Below are 17113 nucleotides of genomic sequence, written 5' to 3' on the forward strand. Positions count from 1 at the left end.
GGTCCCCAGTAAGTTAAAGGCTCACAGGGTGGGAACATTGATCTTCATAGTGTGCTCTTGCTGTATGGCTCATGGCAGAGCGAACACCATTCTGGCTGTAATTCATGTACTGCCATTTGAAGCAGCCATTTTAATCAAGCAGTGGTCTAGTCTTTGTCTGCCATTCCGATTTGGCCAATTCAAGTACCAATTGCTCCTTCTGAAAGACGACATCCTTAAAATTCTGCACACCAGATGAGAATTATGGTCTAAAATCACAGTTACAATATATAAACAACGCCTTAAGACTGATAAATCCCATTTTGATCACGCAAATAAAAGAATCTTAGAAGTCCTTGTGACAACAATGCGATGATACACACTTTCTTCATCCTACACACATTTCAATGTACAAGCCTATTCAACAGTTATTCATTAACCTACTGGCAATAGTCTAGTCTCCACAGTTGCTAAAATTGACCTCATCTTAGAGAAACCCCATAACTTGAATGGGGTTCTCTTACAACGCTAACCATTGAAAGGACATCCTCTTTGTTATTTTCCAATTTCTCAAATCCCCAGATGCAGTCATCCAAATGTTAGTCCCTGTCCCAATAAATACAAATCACAGAGCTAGTTAATCTCTTGTTGAGTGCAGAGTCAGTTCCAAGCTGTTGGAAGCATAGTGTAGTCTCCTCACTACTTAAAAATCCAACCTGGACCTTGTGTCAAATACTACTGTCCAATCCTTTCACAGAAGGTGAGGATGATTTCTATATACAGCCACAAAGCTGGGAGCATCACTTTTCAAAATTATACTAATTAGAGCAACACCTGATAGAACACCAAGAAAAAAGGGGTGCAGTTAAATTGATAGTTAGAGGGACACATGACCCTGTCTTTTTCAGCATGGAGGAAACTATTGCTCCTATTGGTAACATGAAGAAGGGAAAAGCACCAGGCTTAGAAGGAGTCCTAGGAGATTTATATAGGTCAAAACCAAGAGTCTGGGGCTTTATTCTCAACAGCATCTCTAATGCAATTGCTAGGGGAGCAGATGTCACAGAAACCTGGAAAGGGGCAGAGATCATTCCCATATATAAGAAAGGGGATAAAGGGGATCCTGCCAACTACAGATCTATTAGATTAATAGAGGAAGCCCAGAAACTATTTAGCAAGAAACTACAGGTTAAAATCCAGGCCTAGGTAGAAGAGAAACAGATACTTCCCCATCTGCAGGTGGGTTTTAGGCCAAACACGAGCACTAGAGATCAGGTGTTTAGTTTCTTACTGATAATCTGGAAATGGGTCCCAATCAATTTGTATGTTGTGTTTATGGACCTTGAGTCAGCCTTTGACCTAATACCTAGAGAAAAGTTATGGGGCGCCTTAAAGGTAATGGGGATGTCGCTAGATTTGTTAGAACTAGTGATCAGCTTGCACCAGGGTAACTTTTTACAAGTTAGGTCGGCTACAGAAGGTAAGCAAAGAGAATGCATAAATGTTTTCTGTGGTATCCAAAAGGGTTGCGGCTGGCCTCAACTCTCTTCACACTATACATTAATGGCCAAGTAAAACTACTTTACGGGTGTACAAGGGACCCTCCAAAATTAGCAGGCCAGCCAGTCTCTGCCCTCCTCTTCGCCTACGACACATTTCTAGTTTCTTAGACCCCCATGGGACTACAAAATACTCTGAATAGGTCTTGGAGGTATGTGAGTTGTTTGGCTTAGAAATTAATGGCCTGAACAAAATTCATGACCTATAACCCACATAAATCCTTTAAGGGTAAATTGAAACTTGGTCAGGAGTATCAGGAAGAGGTCAAAGAATTTGAATACCTAGATGTAAAGTTGTCAAGTAGTTTGTCTTGGACAGCCCAGATTCTGAAAAGCCAAATGTCTTTACAACATGTTGGTGCTACAATAGCAAAGAAACACCAGTGGTCAACTTTTCACCCTATTACATCATGCGAGAGGCCATGGAGCTGCCATTATGGTGCAGAATTATGGGGCTTTGATAATGTAAAGGGGTTGGAGATAGCAGAAAATACATTTATTAGGGACATTTTGTCTGTGTTGAGGAGTACCCTCTGGCTTCCAATGCAACTTGATCTGGGATTAAGGATGGCCTCACATTTGGTTGTGTTGAAACAGGGTCAGAATTTGGGCAGGCAAATCACAGATTCCAATCAAACAAGCAATGTATGAGGTAAAAAAAAAAAAGAATTCTTGGGGTAGGAGCCCCTGTCTAAAATATGTGAAGATAATGAGGTATATGCTGGGTCTGCAAGAGGTATGGGATCACCGGAAAAGCTAAGCAAAGGGATGGAAAAGATTCTGGGACTACATTTTAGGAAATTTCTGGAAAGTACCCAAGTCACACTGAATTTTTGCTGTTATGCGCTCGTTTATAACAGGTCAAAAAGTCCTAGTTCATTACTGATGTTATGAGAAAAACATTTTCTGTATAGAAGAACATTGAATTTTGCACAATCAAGAATGCATGCGTTTTAATATTCGGACCGCCACGCTGCCCGCCTGCCAATGATTTGTACCATAATCTGGCGGTCTGGCAGAGTTCGGATTTGGTGGTACAGGAGAGGGGTGGCAGTGAACCGCCCTGCTCACGCATTGCCAAACTAGTAATGAGGCCCTAAATCTGACTGACAGTAGTCCATTAGGATGGCGAGGCAATGCCTTCTGCCAGAAAAAGTAAATCAGGGCCATAGTCAGAACTCAAAACGCAAACCAGACCAATTAGCTTTGCCAATGTGCATTAGGAAGCATGGATGAACAATATAACTAAGCATCGGCTGTCCAACCGGTAAGTACAGACAAACGGTTTAGATATGCAAATAAAGGCATTATGTTTGTATTTGCTATTAGCACTCAAAGATGGTAACATGAATAAATTAAGTTTTTTTTTTTAACAGTTGACATAAACAAATGTTAGTTGCTGAAGCAGCACAATAAATGGTCCATTGCTTGGTTGAGAGAACACTGAGCTTAGTGCAAAGCCCCCTTGATGTAATATTAAGCAATACATCTTCATAGAAATCTCCTTAGGCGTGCATTTCACAGTTCTGTGTTAACACATATAATGCAGGGAATTTCAATTCCTCTCACATTCCAATATCATCCCCATATACATGTATTCTAACATCCTTCATTTACACATTATAATTATATTACCATACTAAAAGCACATATTATATTCTGCATTTCCCATAATCAATCTGCACAGGAAGTGACATCACTGACGGGATTTCATACTGGATTTCCATATCATCCATCTGCACAGGAAGTGATGACTCATTTCCCACCAAAACCATCTTTAAAAGAAGACACCAAGTAAGAGGGCTTCGTTTCCTTTCATCCATCTGCACAGGAAGTGACATCACAGCTTTTCCCATCATCCATCTGCACAGGAAGTGACGTCACAGGATTTCCTATAATCCATCTGAACAGTAGGTGACATCACTGCATTGCCCATCATCCATTTTCATATAAACTGACATCACTGGTTTCCTGCCAAAACTGTCTTTAAAAGAAGAAGCAACACAAGACTATTTATTCCCCATGTGACACCAATAGATTTCCCATCCCACCTGCATAGGAAATAACACCACTTACTACCTTCTCCCTACTCCCATCAACTCTTTAGGGCGCTCCAACACCTGCGCATCCCCAGCAAACGGCGGATACAGACAAGGGCAATTGTCTATTTGGCCCTGTTAGAGCCAGAAGCCCTGGTCCAGTTAAACGTATAAGGCAAGATAAAATCATGTGTATCACCCAGCACCCCCTACAACTAATCCACACTAACACACGCAGATGTAGACAACCCAGACACTCGAATAACATTCGCGCAGCACATTGACCCAACCTTGAACATATTCCAGCAATTAGCACAAATGCTCAAACTACGGAATGCACATTCCAACTCATGCTCGCTCAGCAGTACTCGAGACACCAGACATCAGGGACTTGTGTGTCAAGAACTGACCCCACTCTAGACAATTGTGACAATCCACCAAGATCGGCCAAATACAAGAAGCTAAATTCCCAACAGATATGTGGCTGTAAACAGAGGTTTACAGCCAGAATTTCAATGTTTCAATATCGATCTGCCAAAATATTGTGGCAAAATCAACTTCCAGAGTATTGTGAAGATAAATATATTCATCTGTGGTATTTCTATATGGCGAACGTAAACAACAGGCAGTGGAGCGCTGAACAGGGTCAATGACAAGCATAATGTCAATGCATGATAGGAGCGGTAGGTGGTTTGTGTACTGCAACTGCATTCTGATACAGCGTTCTTTAAAGACAGTGAGTCTTCAACTCTTTTCTAAATTGGAGCAGCTTTAGGCACTCCTGATGGATAAGGGGATGCTGTTTCGGGTCCCTGATGCATTGATGGAAAAGGCCTGGTGCCTTTTTTTTTCTTTTGCATTTTTTAGGCTGTAGTCTGATGGTGCGCTGGCTGCATGTGTGCCGAGACCCACCAGAGATGTTGAGCTTGTCTGCAAGTTAAACACATGTGCTGGCGGTGAAAGCTTTGCAAATTACGCAGGTTTTGAAGATGGTGTGGACATGGGCAAGTATTGATGTACTAAACCTTACTCCATATATATATATATATATATATATATATATATAGAGAGAGAACATCCTTTACAACGCGGATGTTACCCCGTAGTGCAGTTACGACGCGTCTTTTACAACGCAAGTCGTTACTACGACTTGTGCTGGATGGCGCTGTGGGATAAGGAATCTTGTAATTTTATATTCCAACACCTTCCCTACTGTTACGGGGACTGGTGTTGGAATATAAAATTATAAGATTCCGAAATCCGCACCCTCCAACGCAAGTCGTTGTAACGACTTGCGTTGTAAAATCTGCGATGTAAAGTACCGCGTTGAAAACAACCACGTTGTACTGACATACATCCATATATATCCTGTGGCACGCTTCAAAGGGACCCTTCCAACAAGAGGCTGTGAACTGCACAGGTCGTCAGGGAACTGACTTTGGCTTACCCGTGGTATCGGATCGTCACAGCCCGCCCCCCTGCCTTTGTTGTTCAAGTAGCTGCTGCCAGTCGGCGGTCTGAGACTTTTCCGAGGGACGCCTGCATTGTCATTGCGTCCCTAGCCTTGGAAACATCGGATAAGGAGGCTAGGAAGTAGGGGACTTGAGGACTTTTATTTCCCAGAAATGTCACTGAAATTATCCCACTGCAGCACGTTGGATCTCAGCGAAGGTGCATGATGGTACTAGCAGTCCATGGCAGAGGCTGCTGAGGTGTCGGTGCGATAATGAGCTGCAGCTGGGCCCTTCACCACTGCGTAGGAGGAGCCCTTAAAGACTTGTTGGGACAAATTGGGGCAAACTGAGGCATTTGAGAAAGGCCTACGCCGAAACCGGTCATGCCGATTTCTTTCTAATAAAGGTCCTGACGAGCCCCGCTGTGTCCCTTTCTTCTTTTTGATGGGAGAGAATGTGTTTGGCATATATATATATATATATATATATATATATATATATATATATATATATATATATATATATATTTGTGGATATATATAGATTTTGTCCACAATATATTTCCGACAACTGAGTACTCAAAAAATTAAGATTAAACAAGCATTGGCAATGCTGATATGTCTGGCTGTAAAAGAATTCTGTATGGCAATGTGAAGCATTACAAGTAAATGAAGAATGGATATGTATTTGTGTGGAAGCAAAGAATTGTAGAATAATATTGGTGCACATTAAAAGGTTAAGTGATAGTTTCACTGTCAAGTCAGATCTAAGCATCCCTGTAGGTTAATGACTGCCTTCCCCCCCCTCTGTGCTGCTGCTAGAGAAATACAACATATATTAACTGGTTATTTAATACACTTTATTAGTATTACAGTGCCATGCGAGTGCCCTTGAAAGTACGAGCTCAAGGCAATCGGATAGGCAGACAACGCCCCAAAACATCTCAGGTCACCTTTAAAGTCCTGTCAAAATGGCTGCCTTGAGTTTCGTTGGTCGGCACAGCAATGCACACGGTTTGCCTTCACACCACTACTCTAAACCACAAGGAAAAATAATTCACAGCACACTACTTGGCGCGGTCTGCAAATTGTCAACAGCTGCACGTTGATCCCAGGGCACTCCCTGCACAGTGACATCATAGTTCTTCTGAAAACTTCAAAAGTTGCTGGTGTCCCAATGCTGCCAGTAACACAAGCCTTTTGCAGCAATTTATGAAATTGATGTACTCATTACAAATACTGATGACATCTCTTTCCATCCCCTGAGCTCTGGATCACAACTCATAGCTCATATGCCCCTGAGTGAAAAAACTGCAATTCGGCAACTGTAGTATATGCACATGACTAGTACTTATAGACTGGAATTACTTACAAGTGATTGATGAATGAGCATTTTGGCAAGATGATAAATTGAAAAAGAGACTGCATTATGAGATGTGCTCACTACAAGAACATTTCCTAGTTTAAGGCTTACATAATATGGTAGTTCAGTAAGCTATGTGTTTGCCTGGAAGCCAGTGTGCTTGCTTCAGAGTGCAGGTTCAAATCTAAGCACATTTGAGTCGTCTTTTTGCTCTCGTGAGGTTGATAAAAGGGGAACCAATTTAGCGAGGATATTAATTATACATAAACTTTATTTATTACATGAATTGTTTTGGAGAGTATGACATGTAAATATTTGATTTTCTATTTCCATTAGTGATGAACTTTAAAACTACTAACTGAGAATGAAGCAAGGCTAAATGGATTTTTTTAAATGTAGGTACTCTATAGAATGCTCCAGTGTCGGTATAATTTCGATGTTCTGTAAAATTACAAATAATTTCCAAGGTGCAAAATATTCCCACGCCTGTAGAATGTTAAAATGTACACATGCATGAATGGAGCATGAATCAAACAGATAGTGAGTGTAAAAATTACCAATGCGAGCCCTACCTGCAGATTATATGCCTCACTGCACCTCCATAGTTTGCAAATGACTTTGCAAAAGTGGGTGCGCCTAGGCGTGGCCTTGGGACTGTGATGAAAATGAAAATGAGGTGCACTCCGTCAAACAAGTAAAAATTGTAAGCAGGTGCAGCCGGCACAGGTAAGAGCGGTGGGGGTGGCGGGTTGGGGCGTGGGTTTAGGTAGGGCAGGGTGGGGTGGGGTGGAAGTCAAAAGATGACGGATAGGCCAAATTACATTAAAAAAAATAAAACCACTTACCTTACCTAGCCGCATCACTGACTCAGCAATGCAGTGAGCGCAAGGTAAGTGGTTTTATTTATTTTTTTATTTAATTTTCCAATCCCGCCTGACTCACGTACCACCGCTCTTACCTGTGCCGGCCGCGCCTGCTTTGTAGGTTCACTGAGTTTTGGGAGTGCAGTTACTACACCTATCAGAACACGAAGGGCCTGATTCACAAACTGCCCTTTGTAGCATGTTTGTTGTACTACACCACCTACTACAAGTTGCAATTCAAAAACTGTGTGCAACATGTTTACGCATCCGCATTACCTATACTTATGTGTGCTGAGTTCTCGGTACAGAGTACACATAAGTATAGGATTCAGTAGTAAATATGGGAGGGACACAGGGAAGTGGCTGAAAGGAGTGGCAGAAATAGTACTAAAGAGGATGGGATTAGGGAGGAGTCAGAGGGTTTTAGAGAGGGTCAGGGAAGGGTTAGGGAGGGACATCACACATACACAAAACAGAAAGCCAATTGCAATACTCTGGGGTTAGAGGCATGTAACTTACACTGTTGTAGTCCTCTTACACTAGGAGTTTGTCAATACTGAAAGTAGTACACTTAATCCAAAGTATACATTTACGCAAAAGTAAGTTACCTTTGTGAATCAGGCCCAGGGTGTGCAAGAAAATACACTTGGGACGAGTTTTATAGAAATTAAAGTGTAGTGAAACACATCAATTCATGTAGAATTTACAAAATATGTGCATAAAAGGTTGGCATGAAGGGGCTATTGTAACTCACAGGGATATAAATGTAAAGTCAAAATAATTTGGGGTTAGTGTTATTTCCCTGTTCTCAGATATGCGTAAGGTAGGCACTGAGTACATTTCAAATAGTAGGCTCAGCAGAATAGGCGAGCATTGCCAACCAGCTATGAAATCATTTAGTCTCCAGAGGAGCAATTAGCACTGTTTTCACTGCTGGTTCAACTCTGCAGATGTTTTCTAGTGGTGCCAAGTGTTCCTAGCGCCACGAAGCTTACAAGCTAACATGTGCTATATAAATCCACAGCTAATCGACTAATCAACCCATCAATCAATCAGGGTTTTGTGAAGCGCGCTACTCACCCGTGAGTGTCTCTAGGCGCTGGTGGGGGAGGGGGAAGAGGGGGAGCAGCTCTGTTGGGGTCATCCGAAGAGCCAGGTCTTGAACCCATGAATGATCAAGTACCTGAAAGCCATGGCATGTTATGTTAATTGTTATGTTAATTGTTTATTTCTATAGCGCGCGGCTACTCAAAAAGAGTGTCCCGGCGCTTTGTTGGAGAAAGAGACAAAACTGCGACATACTAACATAACACCAGATAAAAAAAACTAACAGAAGAGTGGGCCAAAGATTCACAGAAGACCGGCTACTGAGTGAACAGCCAAGTTTTAAGGCCTTTCCTAAAGGCCAGTAGACTGGTGGCTCCCCGCAGGGCCAGTGGTAAAGAATTCCACAACTGAGATGCCAACAGTCCAAAAGAGCGGCCTCCGAGGCGCGCTTTCTTTACCCGGGGAACAACAGCAAGGTACAGGGCTTCCGACCTCAGAGACCTGGTCGGATGATAAAAGACCAGCCTCTTTTGGAGGTACTTGGCTCCCTCCTTGTGAAGAGCTTTGTAGGCCAAGGTCAGCGCCTTAAAGGCGATCCTCTTGCGGATAGGAAGCCAATGTAAAGTTGCCAGCAGGCCCGAGGCCCTGGAGCGCCTACTAAGGCCAAAGATTGCCCTGGCAGCGGCGTTCTGTACCACTTGAAGCATGCCCATATAATGCTCAAAGACAAGTGTGCGGATTACATAGGTACTTTACGGTCAGTCCGGGTGATGTGCACAATGCGTACATTCAGGGCCCGATTCACAGAACTAACTTAAGACAAAATCCTATACTTACTACTTTTGGTATTCACAGAAGTTAGGATTTTGTCTTAAATTTGTCTTAAAACAGATTTAAGACAGACTTAAGACAGATTTAAGTTAGGATGTTGTCTTAAGTCTGTTTTAAGACAAATTTAAGACAAAATCCTAACTTCTGTGAATACCAAAAGTAGTAAGTTTAGGATTTTGTCTTAAATTAGTTCTGTGAATCGGGCCTTCGGTGTTCTGATGGTTGAAAAGGATGCACGTGCACAGAAACCGCAGACTCCCGTCTGTCTGTCTGTCGACAAAGAACATCTCTTCATTAAGACTTCTTTTCATGCCAAACCCATGGATGGCTGAAGTGTGGCAACAATTAGAGTGTGGGATTTATTAGGGGTAATGAGATGCACGCCTGTCTCTGCGAGAACAGACTGCACCACCAGGAACACTCCTGGGTAACAAGCATTGGCAAAGCACATGCTGTATAGATAGGTGGGAGGACTATGATGTGGTAATTGCAAGAAATAACAAAGAGATCAATAATTCGAGTAATAATAGCAACAACAATACAAATAATAATAAAATAATAACATTAAAAACAATTATAATAATAATTATTATGAATACTAATAATACATGTATTATAAAAAATAGTCGTTATTCATATTATTAGTATTATCATTGTGTTCTGTTTTCAAAACGTGAAGTTTGAAATTCTTCTGCTACAACAAAATGTATTTTGTGTTATTCCATGCAGCTGGAGCTGCACTGTACCTTAGCACAGACAATTTCTAGGGATTGCAATATGGTATACAATTATATCTGAATACATCGATTGATATAATTGAGTAAATAAATACTGTATAACTTGAAATCGGTTCGAATCAACTCACCAATCTGTGAACAGTATTAACTCTTAGCCAAAAGGAACGTATAATCAAGAAGACAATGCCTGCACCTTTCTGGTGAGTGCCAAATTTGCAATCAAATGACTTCAGTAAAGAACATTGTCTAGCGTCCCGTCTAAAAATAGTAAAGCCGCAGTACTTACAGGTTTGAGGCGGTTCCTCACCTTTTGTGTTAAAGCGCAGAGAAGACCTGGGCTGCCGAGTGGTTTTTGCAAAGCACCCAGAGGCAGTCATCAAGGCGCGTGTTTAAAAGGCTGCTGGGACCCCGCCCCTTGTCCAATGCTGGGGCAGCAGCGCGCACAGGGGAAGGGTCTCTCCCGGCACCGCTCGCGTCCAGCCTTCTGGCCGTGGGCAGGATGAGTGCTTTGGCGCTGCGACAAAACGCCTACCCCTCCGCCCAGAACTGATTCCTAAGAAAACTAACTTTTCCAACTCCCCTCTCCCGAAATGATTCGATTTTAATGTGTGAACGCTCGACAAGTTCCTGTTTGAGAATGAGAGATAAAGCTATAAAAAAGCGACATTTCCGAATATGAAAAAAACAGAGCATATTCTTAGCAGTGTAATGGCAAAACTGCTATTAGTTGTGAATGGTTTTCTAGGTGGACCCTGAAAGGCCCATGGTGGTTGAGTTTTTCACCTGCTTTATTCTGTAGCTGTGATTGGAAGCCTCTAGTTTTTCGCTGTGAACAAGTTCTTTAAATGCATTTGAATATTCCATGTAAGAGTGTCAAGGAAAGTCACTTAAAGGGGAATGTCATGCTACAAATCTAAGTCATGACGTCAGCACTGCAGCACTCTGGGCCAACCCTCTTAGCATTTTCCCTCTGATTAATCTCTCCTTTACCAATTTAGAGGTGATTAGATTTCACATCACATCAATCAGTTTCAATTAACAGTGTAACACATGTGACTACCTACAGAGTAAGGACCAGGAATCAGTGACTGAAGCTACGAAGGTTTATTACAAGTTAGCAATCAGGTTAAGGTACACGCATCTCAACACAATGCTATAAAGATGCAGAATAACGACCGGGAAACCCAACTTCCTAAAGAAGTTTAGGGGTACCAATATGAGACAAACAAGAACTTCAGTCAGAGCAATACAAAAGATCAATAACGCAATTTGGTGCACAAAGAGTTTCTGATTCTCTCTTCTGTAAATGTGTAAAATCTAAAGTCATCTAGGATTAAGTTAAAACGAATAGGTTGGTTCAATAGTCTAAAGCATGAGTACTCACAAACATTCCCCCGGGGGCCATAAAGTACTGTCTGTGGCATGCCTCAGGGCCGCACCAATGCCAGCTATTTGAGGGTCGAGTGATGAAAAGAGAGGGTACGGGGATGCAAATCCGATGCATGGTGTGGACAACAAACCGAGCCTTCACTTGGCGTCTGTCTGACACCAACGCTCTATTTTAATTGTACCAATAATTAAAGTCAAAACATTAACTTTCAATGCAAAATGGGAGAGGCAAAGAGATACTCATCTGGTGGCTGAATTGCAAAATGTGAAGCCAGAAAACCTGGCATAAGTCCTGGCTTTCCACTTGATGAAATTGTGTGATCCTAGACAATTAGTTAATTTCACTTTGTCTCCAAATTCTTCATTACCACTTATGAAAGCCCCTTAAAGTATATGAGTTCAGGATGTGTGCTGTTCAAAACCTTCTTTTGTGTTTTATTTAATAAACTATAATGTTGTTCCAATTATAAAGCAACCAATGCTACCCACAAGGTGCACCTGACAAACAGCTTGCCTCTTGGTTAACTAATGGCATTGATTTAAGAATGGGGGTGACATGAATTTTCCAAGGTCATGTTTGAAAACTATCCCTGCTAATAAATGCCTCACAATGCAGTAACATAATCTGATCTACTAAGGCTAAATGCGCATGTATGTTATTTATTTGAAAAAGTTTGCAGAGAGTTTATCATGTTTTTACGTTTAGTGCAAGATGTCTTTAAAAGTAAAAGTGTCCCTAACCATAAGTTGTATGGGACACCTTTGTTCTTCTTTACCATTACTTTAGTCAACGTGTAAATAAAGTAGTCAACGTGTAAATAAAGTATGTCTGTTTATTTCATATCTTTCTGAATTTTCCTCCTCTGTCAAGCGAAAAGCAGCCTAGTGCTGCTGTTCACCAGAGGCCAGCAACTACATGTCAGGAGAGCCCAATGCAACCCCCAAGCTGTATTTTGAGTGCCCCTGGTCTAAAGAGATCTCAATTTCAGGGAAATACAGACAGAACAAGGAAGTAAAGGAAGTAAGGGAAGGTGTCAGCATCTCAGAATCTTGGTCAAGAGTCATCTTGCGTCAGGGGAATTAATTTGAGTGTTAGCCTAAGCCACACTCTGCAAGAATCAAAGGGAATAAGCATAGAGGTCGAAACCTTTCAAAGTCCATAGAAAAGTGGCATAACATCAAGCAGGGCGAACACTAAATATACACCAGTGTCTCTCAGGTAACCAGTGGTGGGCACTTAGCTAATGCGGAGCGTCGCCCCATTCTCTAAAGGGAAAATAAAATGATAGCATATTGTTATTGTTATTTTATTTTCCCCATTGCAGTCAGTGGTTGGGTGGGGTGGGGCTGGCCAGAGCAGGGTAGGAGTGGTGTGCACTCCCTAAGTGCGCATGAACTGTTTGGCCGGCCCTCTTGGGCGACCAAACCGTTCATGCGCACTACGCATGTTCCTACCAGGTTGCATTACACTACCTGGTCAGGAACATGCACAGGCTCCCTGTTCCAGTCTGAGTGCTGAACCACGGCGTTGTGATTAGCTCAGGAGAGCCAGACTGCCCCCATGCTACCTGCTGCCGCCGGGCCGGGACACGAAGCTAAAGAGGACAAGGATAGAGAATGGAGAAGAGGCGGCGGCGGGCCGTTAAAGGTAAGTCTTTTTTTTAATATTAAATTAATCCCCCTTTCCCCTACCCCGCCCCACCACCTCCGTCTGATAGCCGCTGCTACTGCAGGTAACACCCCTCTGTTCATATCATCAGGGGTTGCATTGTCCTTTCCCATTCTCATGTTGTAAGTTGCAACATTTACAAAATGTCCCACAGTGAACATAAGAATGACATCATCCTTGTTCAAGCAAGCCATGTTGCAAAAATGCTAAAGAGGACTCTTCAGTTAAAGCTCTGGCTCTCCATGTTCATTGTCAAGGTCTTCTTGTCAGGTTTTCTATCTCTATCACTAATACAGTGTTGTATCTATTCTCAAACTAACAATCTATGTGAATGCACCTGCAAGGAAAAAGTCATGCAAGCAGAAATGGAAAACTGTATTTTAGTGGAAAACAGGCCTTGTTAGGACAACTTTAGGGCATTAAGTAAATGGTGCACATTTTAATATGCATGTGCACTTTCAAAACATAAATGAATATTACTGGTCAGTGCATTAGATTCATATTACATTTGGCATACAGTAACATCTTTATTATGTATGTGTAATAAGGGCTCAGAACTACATTTTGAATGAAATATACGAAACATTAATGCACACATTACATAAATCCATTGTCATTTCTAAATATAGCACATTCTAAATAGGTAAGGATGGTTAATTCATCAAGTCTCCAAAGTATCGTTTAATATGGTTAAGATACACAGCGTACCCATGAATCCTCTAATTCTACAGTGAAAGCACTTCAATAATGATGTCAAGTGCAGCACTTAATAATATTGGTGTTAGGCCACACAGGAAACATGTGCCAAATGCATGTCCATGTTAAGTATTTGTGACGTGTAAAGGTGGAGCCAAAATTACATTGCTCCGTCAGCATCAAATAAACATTCCAGAATGCCTATTTTTAGGTCTCTCTAATAGACAGCCCAAGCAGTCTGGTTGGAAAATACCTTTTTATGAGCTATGGTTCCACTGCATACCATTATCCTTCTTTATTGTCACCCTCATTATTAGCTTACAGGTCTTACAGAGGTTTTAAAGCCCACCCATTGCTTACCGTTGGTTGGCATTATTGTCATTCACATTTGCATGCTCATCATTTGATGGCTTGCCCTGTCTATCCTGTGTCTTTTCCTCCGGTGGAGCATAGCCCTTTTTCTTGTGTCCTTCCATTGCTCGATTTGGGGAACATTATCTTTTTCTTTTTGCTTAAACACTGTGTTATCTTGGATGGATAAATTAAAAAATAAAGCAGATGGAGCCCACATCATTATGCTAGCGTGTGCATGCATTCTGACGCATGTGCACAACAGTTAAATGATGCAATTGCAACAGCATCAATTTTTATTTTGATGTTGCTGCACAGCATTCTGACGCTTTACAGCACCATCAAAAGCAATTGGCACAGCCAGTAGGTCCCAAAGGCGAGACTTAATGACTTTTGGAATATCTATTTCTTTTTGCTTAGGCACTCCATGAGAGTACATGTGTTTCCCAGTTCTGTCCCTGATATGTTTCTCACCCCAAACAAATATCTTCCCCTACACTCCATATTTCTCATTTGTGCTTCTCACTCCCTGACCAATCCCTTCACGCTGTGGGTGTTGCTTTTTTGCACATGTGCTCATTCCCCTATGTTGCTTCCATTTGCGTGCTGTAGTTCCCCTGCACCATCTACTTCCTATTGATTTCTACACCACCCACCCACTCCTCCTTTGTCCCCTATCTGTACCACCATCAAACAAGATATCTTTATTGTTCTTAGTATATATATATATACATATATATATATATATATATTCCCTGGAAAAAAACATAGGTTTCAGGGACGTTATAGTTAGTTGGACTTTTCACTCGTACAAAACCAGAGAAATTCAGACGTTATAGCTAGTTGACCTAACTATAACTCGCGCCCGCAATGCACTACTGATGACGCCACATATTACATCATTCATGATATGGTCAGTGACATCACTGATGACATCACTGATGACATCTCAAATGACATCACTGATGACGTCCTCAAGTGCACTGAGAGGATTGGAAATCAATTTGGCTAAAACCAAGTTCATGATTTTCAATCCCCCCAGTAAGACCCGCCAAAACCCAGTACTAGATGGTACTCCTCTAGAGAGGGTGAAAACCTTTGAGTACCTGGGAATTACGCTCGAACAAAATCTGAACTGGTGTATAGACTCTCGGTCTCCAAGCCTGCTGCACCTCCCTTAGAAATGTACAAAGTGCAGGTTAGAGCAGCATCAATGTATGGAGCCGAGCTATGGGGTCACAGCAAGCTTACTAACCTCACGAATATTGAAAATACATATATGAGGAACATGTTGGTGCTGCCCGTCAGTACGCCCCTAATACCCCTTAGACTGGATCTAGGGCTCCTCCCCATTGAAGAGGAGGCAGCACTAGGACCACTAATATTCTGGAGAAGACTGTGGATTTCTCCTGAATTATCTGCCTATAAGAATGAGTTTAGCAATGTCTGGGTAGATATCAGAGATAAAAAGATTCCATGGTTAAATCACATCAAGAATTATACCACTAGGATTGGTCTGCAAGATATGTGGGAAACACCAGAAGTAGCTTGCGCAACAATAACTAAGGCTAACCTTGTGCACCAATTTAGGCAATTCAATCTTACTCTCTTGCACAGGAGTACAAGACTCGGCAAGTTGACCTCCCAGTTCCTAGAGGTAAAAGTAGAGTACAAAATGGAGCAGTTTCTGGATGTGATCTTCCCGGTAATATCGAGGAAATAGTACATGCAGTTCAGGATGGGCAGTTTGCCAATTAAATCCTTTGCTAGTAAATGGGTTACCAACCAAACCACGGAGTGCCCATCATGTAATTACCAAGTAGAAAACGAAACTCACGTACTCTTTTTCTGTCCTAAATATCAGGCAGCATGCAGATGCTGGGTTAAACCAATCTGCAGGAACCTCGGATTCAGGGTTTGTTTCACGGCTCTGAGGGTCTTAAAATCTGATACAAACCCCCCAATAGTCTTTGCAGTGTCCCGCTTTTTAAACGCCATGTGGCTGAAGCGACGTAACTCCCTTACTCAATGATTACCTGATGAACTTTTTGCTATTGTTTTACAATTATTGAATCCTCATGATAACTACTTTACACGGTTTAATAAGTTTTTATCTTGGTTGTTTTTATAAGATGTCTAATTTATTATTATCACTAAAATTACTGTAGCTTGTCAATTTTTAATATATTGATTTTAAATTGTTTTATGTAAATGTCTTTTATTATGTACTTTTATGGTCCTGGTGGCCGAAATAAAGTTATCAATGAATGACTGTGGGTTTCTGTAAAGTTTAAATATGTTTTATTTATACACCAAGCTGTATTGAAGAATGAGAGGGTGTATAACAGTCTGAATGCATGATTTAGTAGGTGCGTGACTGATTGTATAAGTGAGTGATTAATCGAGTCTTACTGAATGCATGGGTTAGTGACTAAACTGTGTGAATGTCTGTATTAGTCTGTCAGTTGGCGTGTAAGCAGCTGCATGGCTTGGTGAATAGCTGAGTATGTGTTAGTATCTGTATGAATAACTGAGTTGGTGCGTGTATAACTGTATAGGTGAGTAAATGGGAGTGTGGTAGATTCTTTGCATGGCTGACTAGGTGTGTGAGTAACTCCATGGATGAGTGGCGGTCTGTGAGTGTCTGTATAGGTGTATGAGTGCATATGATAGTGCTGTACTGATGAGTGACTGCATGTATGAGTAACTGTACGGGTGAATGAGTGCATGTGTGTGTAGACCTAGGAATCAGTAAGTGGGTATGTACTAACCGGTATTTTATTTTAAATTTCTTTTCAAGTTCGCGCTATATAAAACTCTGTAAAATAAAAAAATAAAAATAAAAGTAAAATGTCATCAGTGATGTCACTGACCATTGAGTCCAACTAACTATAATGTCCCTGAAACCTATGTTTTTTTTTCAGTGAATCTCTAAGGTTTTTTAAATGCTAATTTCTAACGATAACGTCTCTGAACCCTATAGTTTTTTCAGTGAATTTCTTAGGTTTTTTAAATGAAAATTTCTAACTATAACGTCCCTAAAACCTATGTTTTTTTCAGTAAATGACATCAATACATGCATACTTCTGTACTCACAAAATAACTGTAACTGTACTGTGTCATGACTCATAATTCAA

General features: G+C 41.4%; 1 protein-coding gene across 1 annotated transcript in view; it reads right to left on the minus strand.

Annotated features, from left to right (window-relative positions):
- Positions 1–10271, minus strand: part of COL6A6 (collagen type VI alpha 6 chain) — a 633605-nt gene extending 623334 nt beyond the window's left edge. The window contains exon 1 of the mRNA XM_078663886.1: positions 10158–10271. Coding sequence (XP_078520012.1) covers positions 10158–10248 — 91 coding nt within the window. The 5' untranslated portion in view covers positions 10249–10271. The remainder of the gene's footprint in view (positions 1–10157) is intronic.
- Between the last annotated feature and the right edge of the window lie 6842 nt (positions 10272–17113).

This window comes from Lissotriton helveticus, chromosome 10, assembly GCF_964261635.1.
Source record: "Lissotriton helveticus chromosome 10, aLisHel1.1, whole genome shotgun sequence".
Taxonomy (NCBI): Eukaryota; Metazoa; Chordata; class Amphibia; order Caudata; family Salamandridae; genus Lissotriton; species Lissotriton helveticus.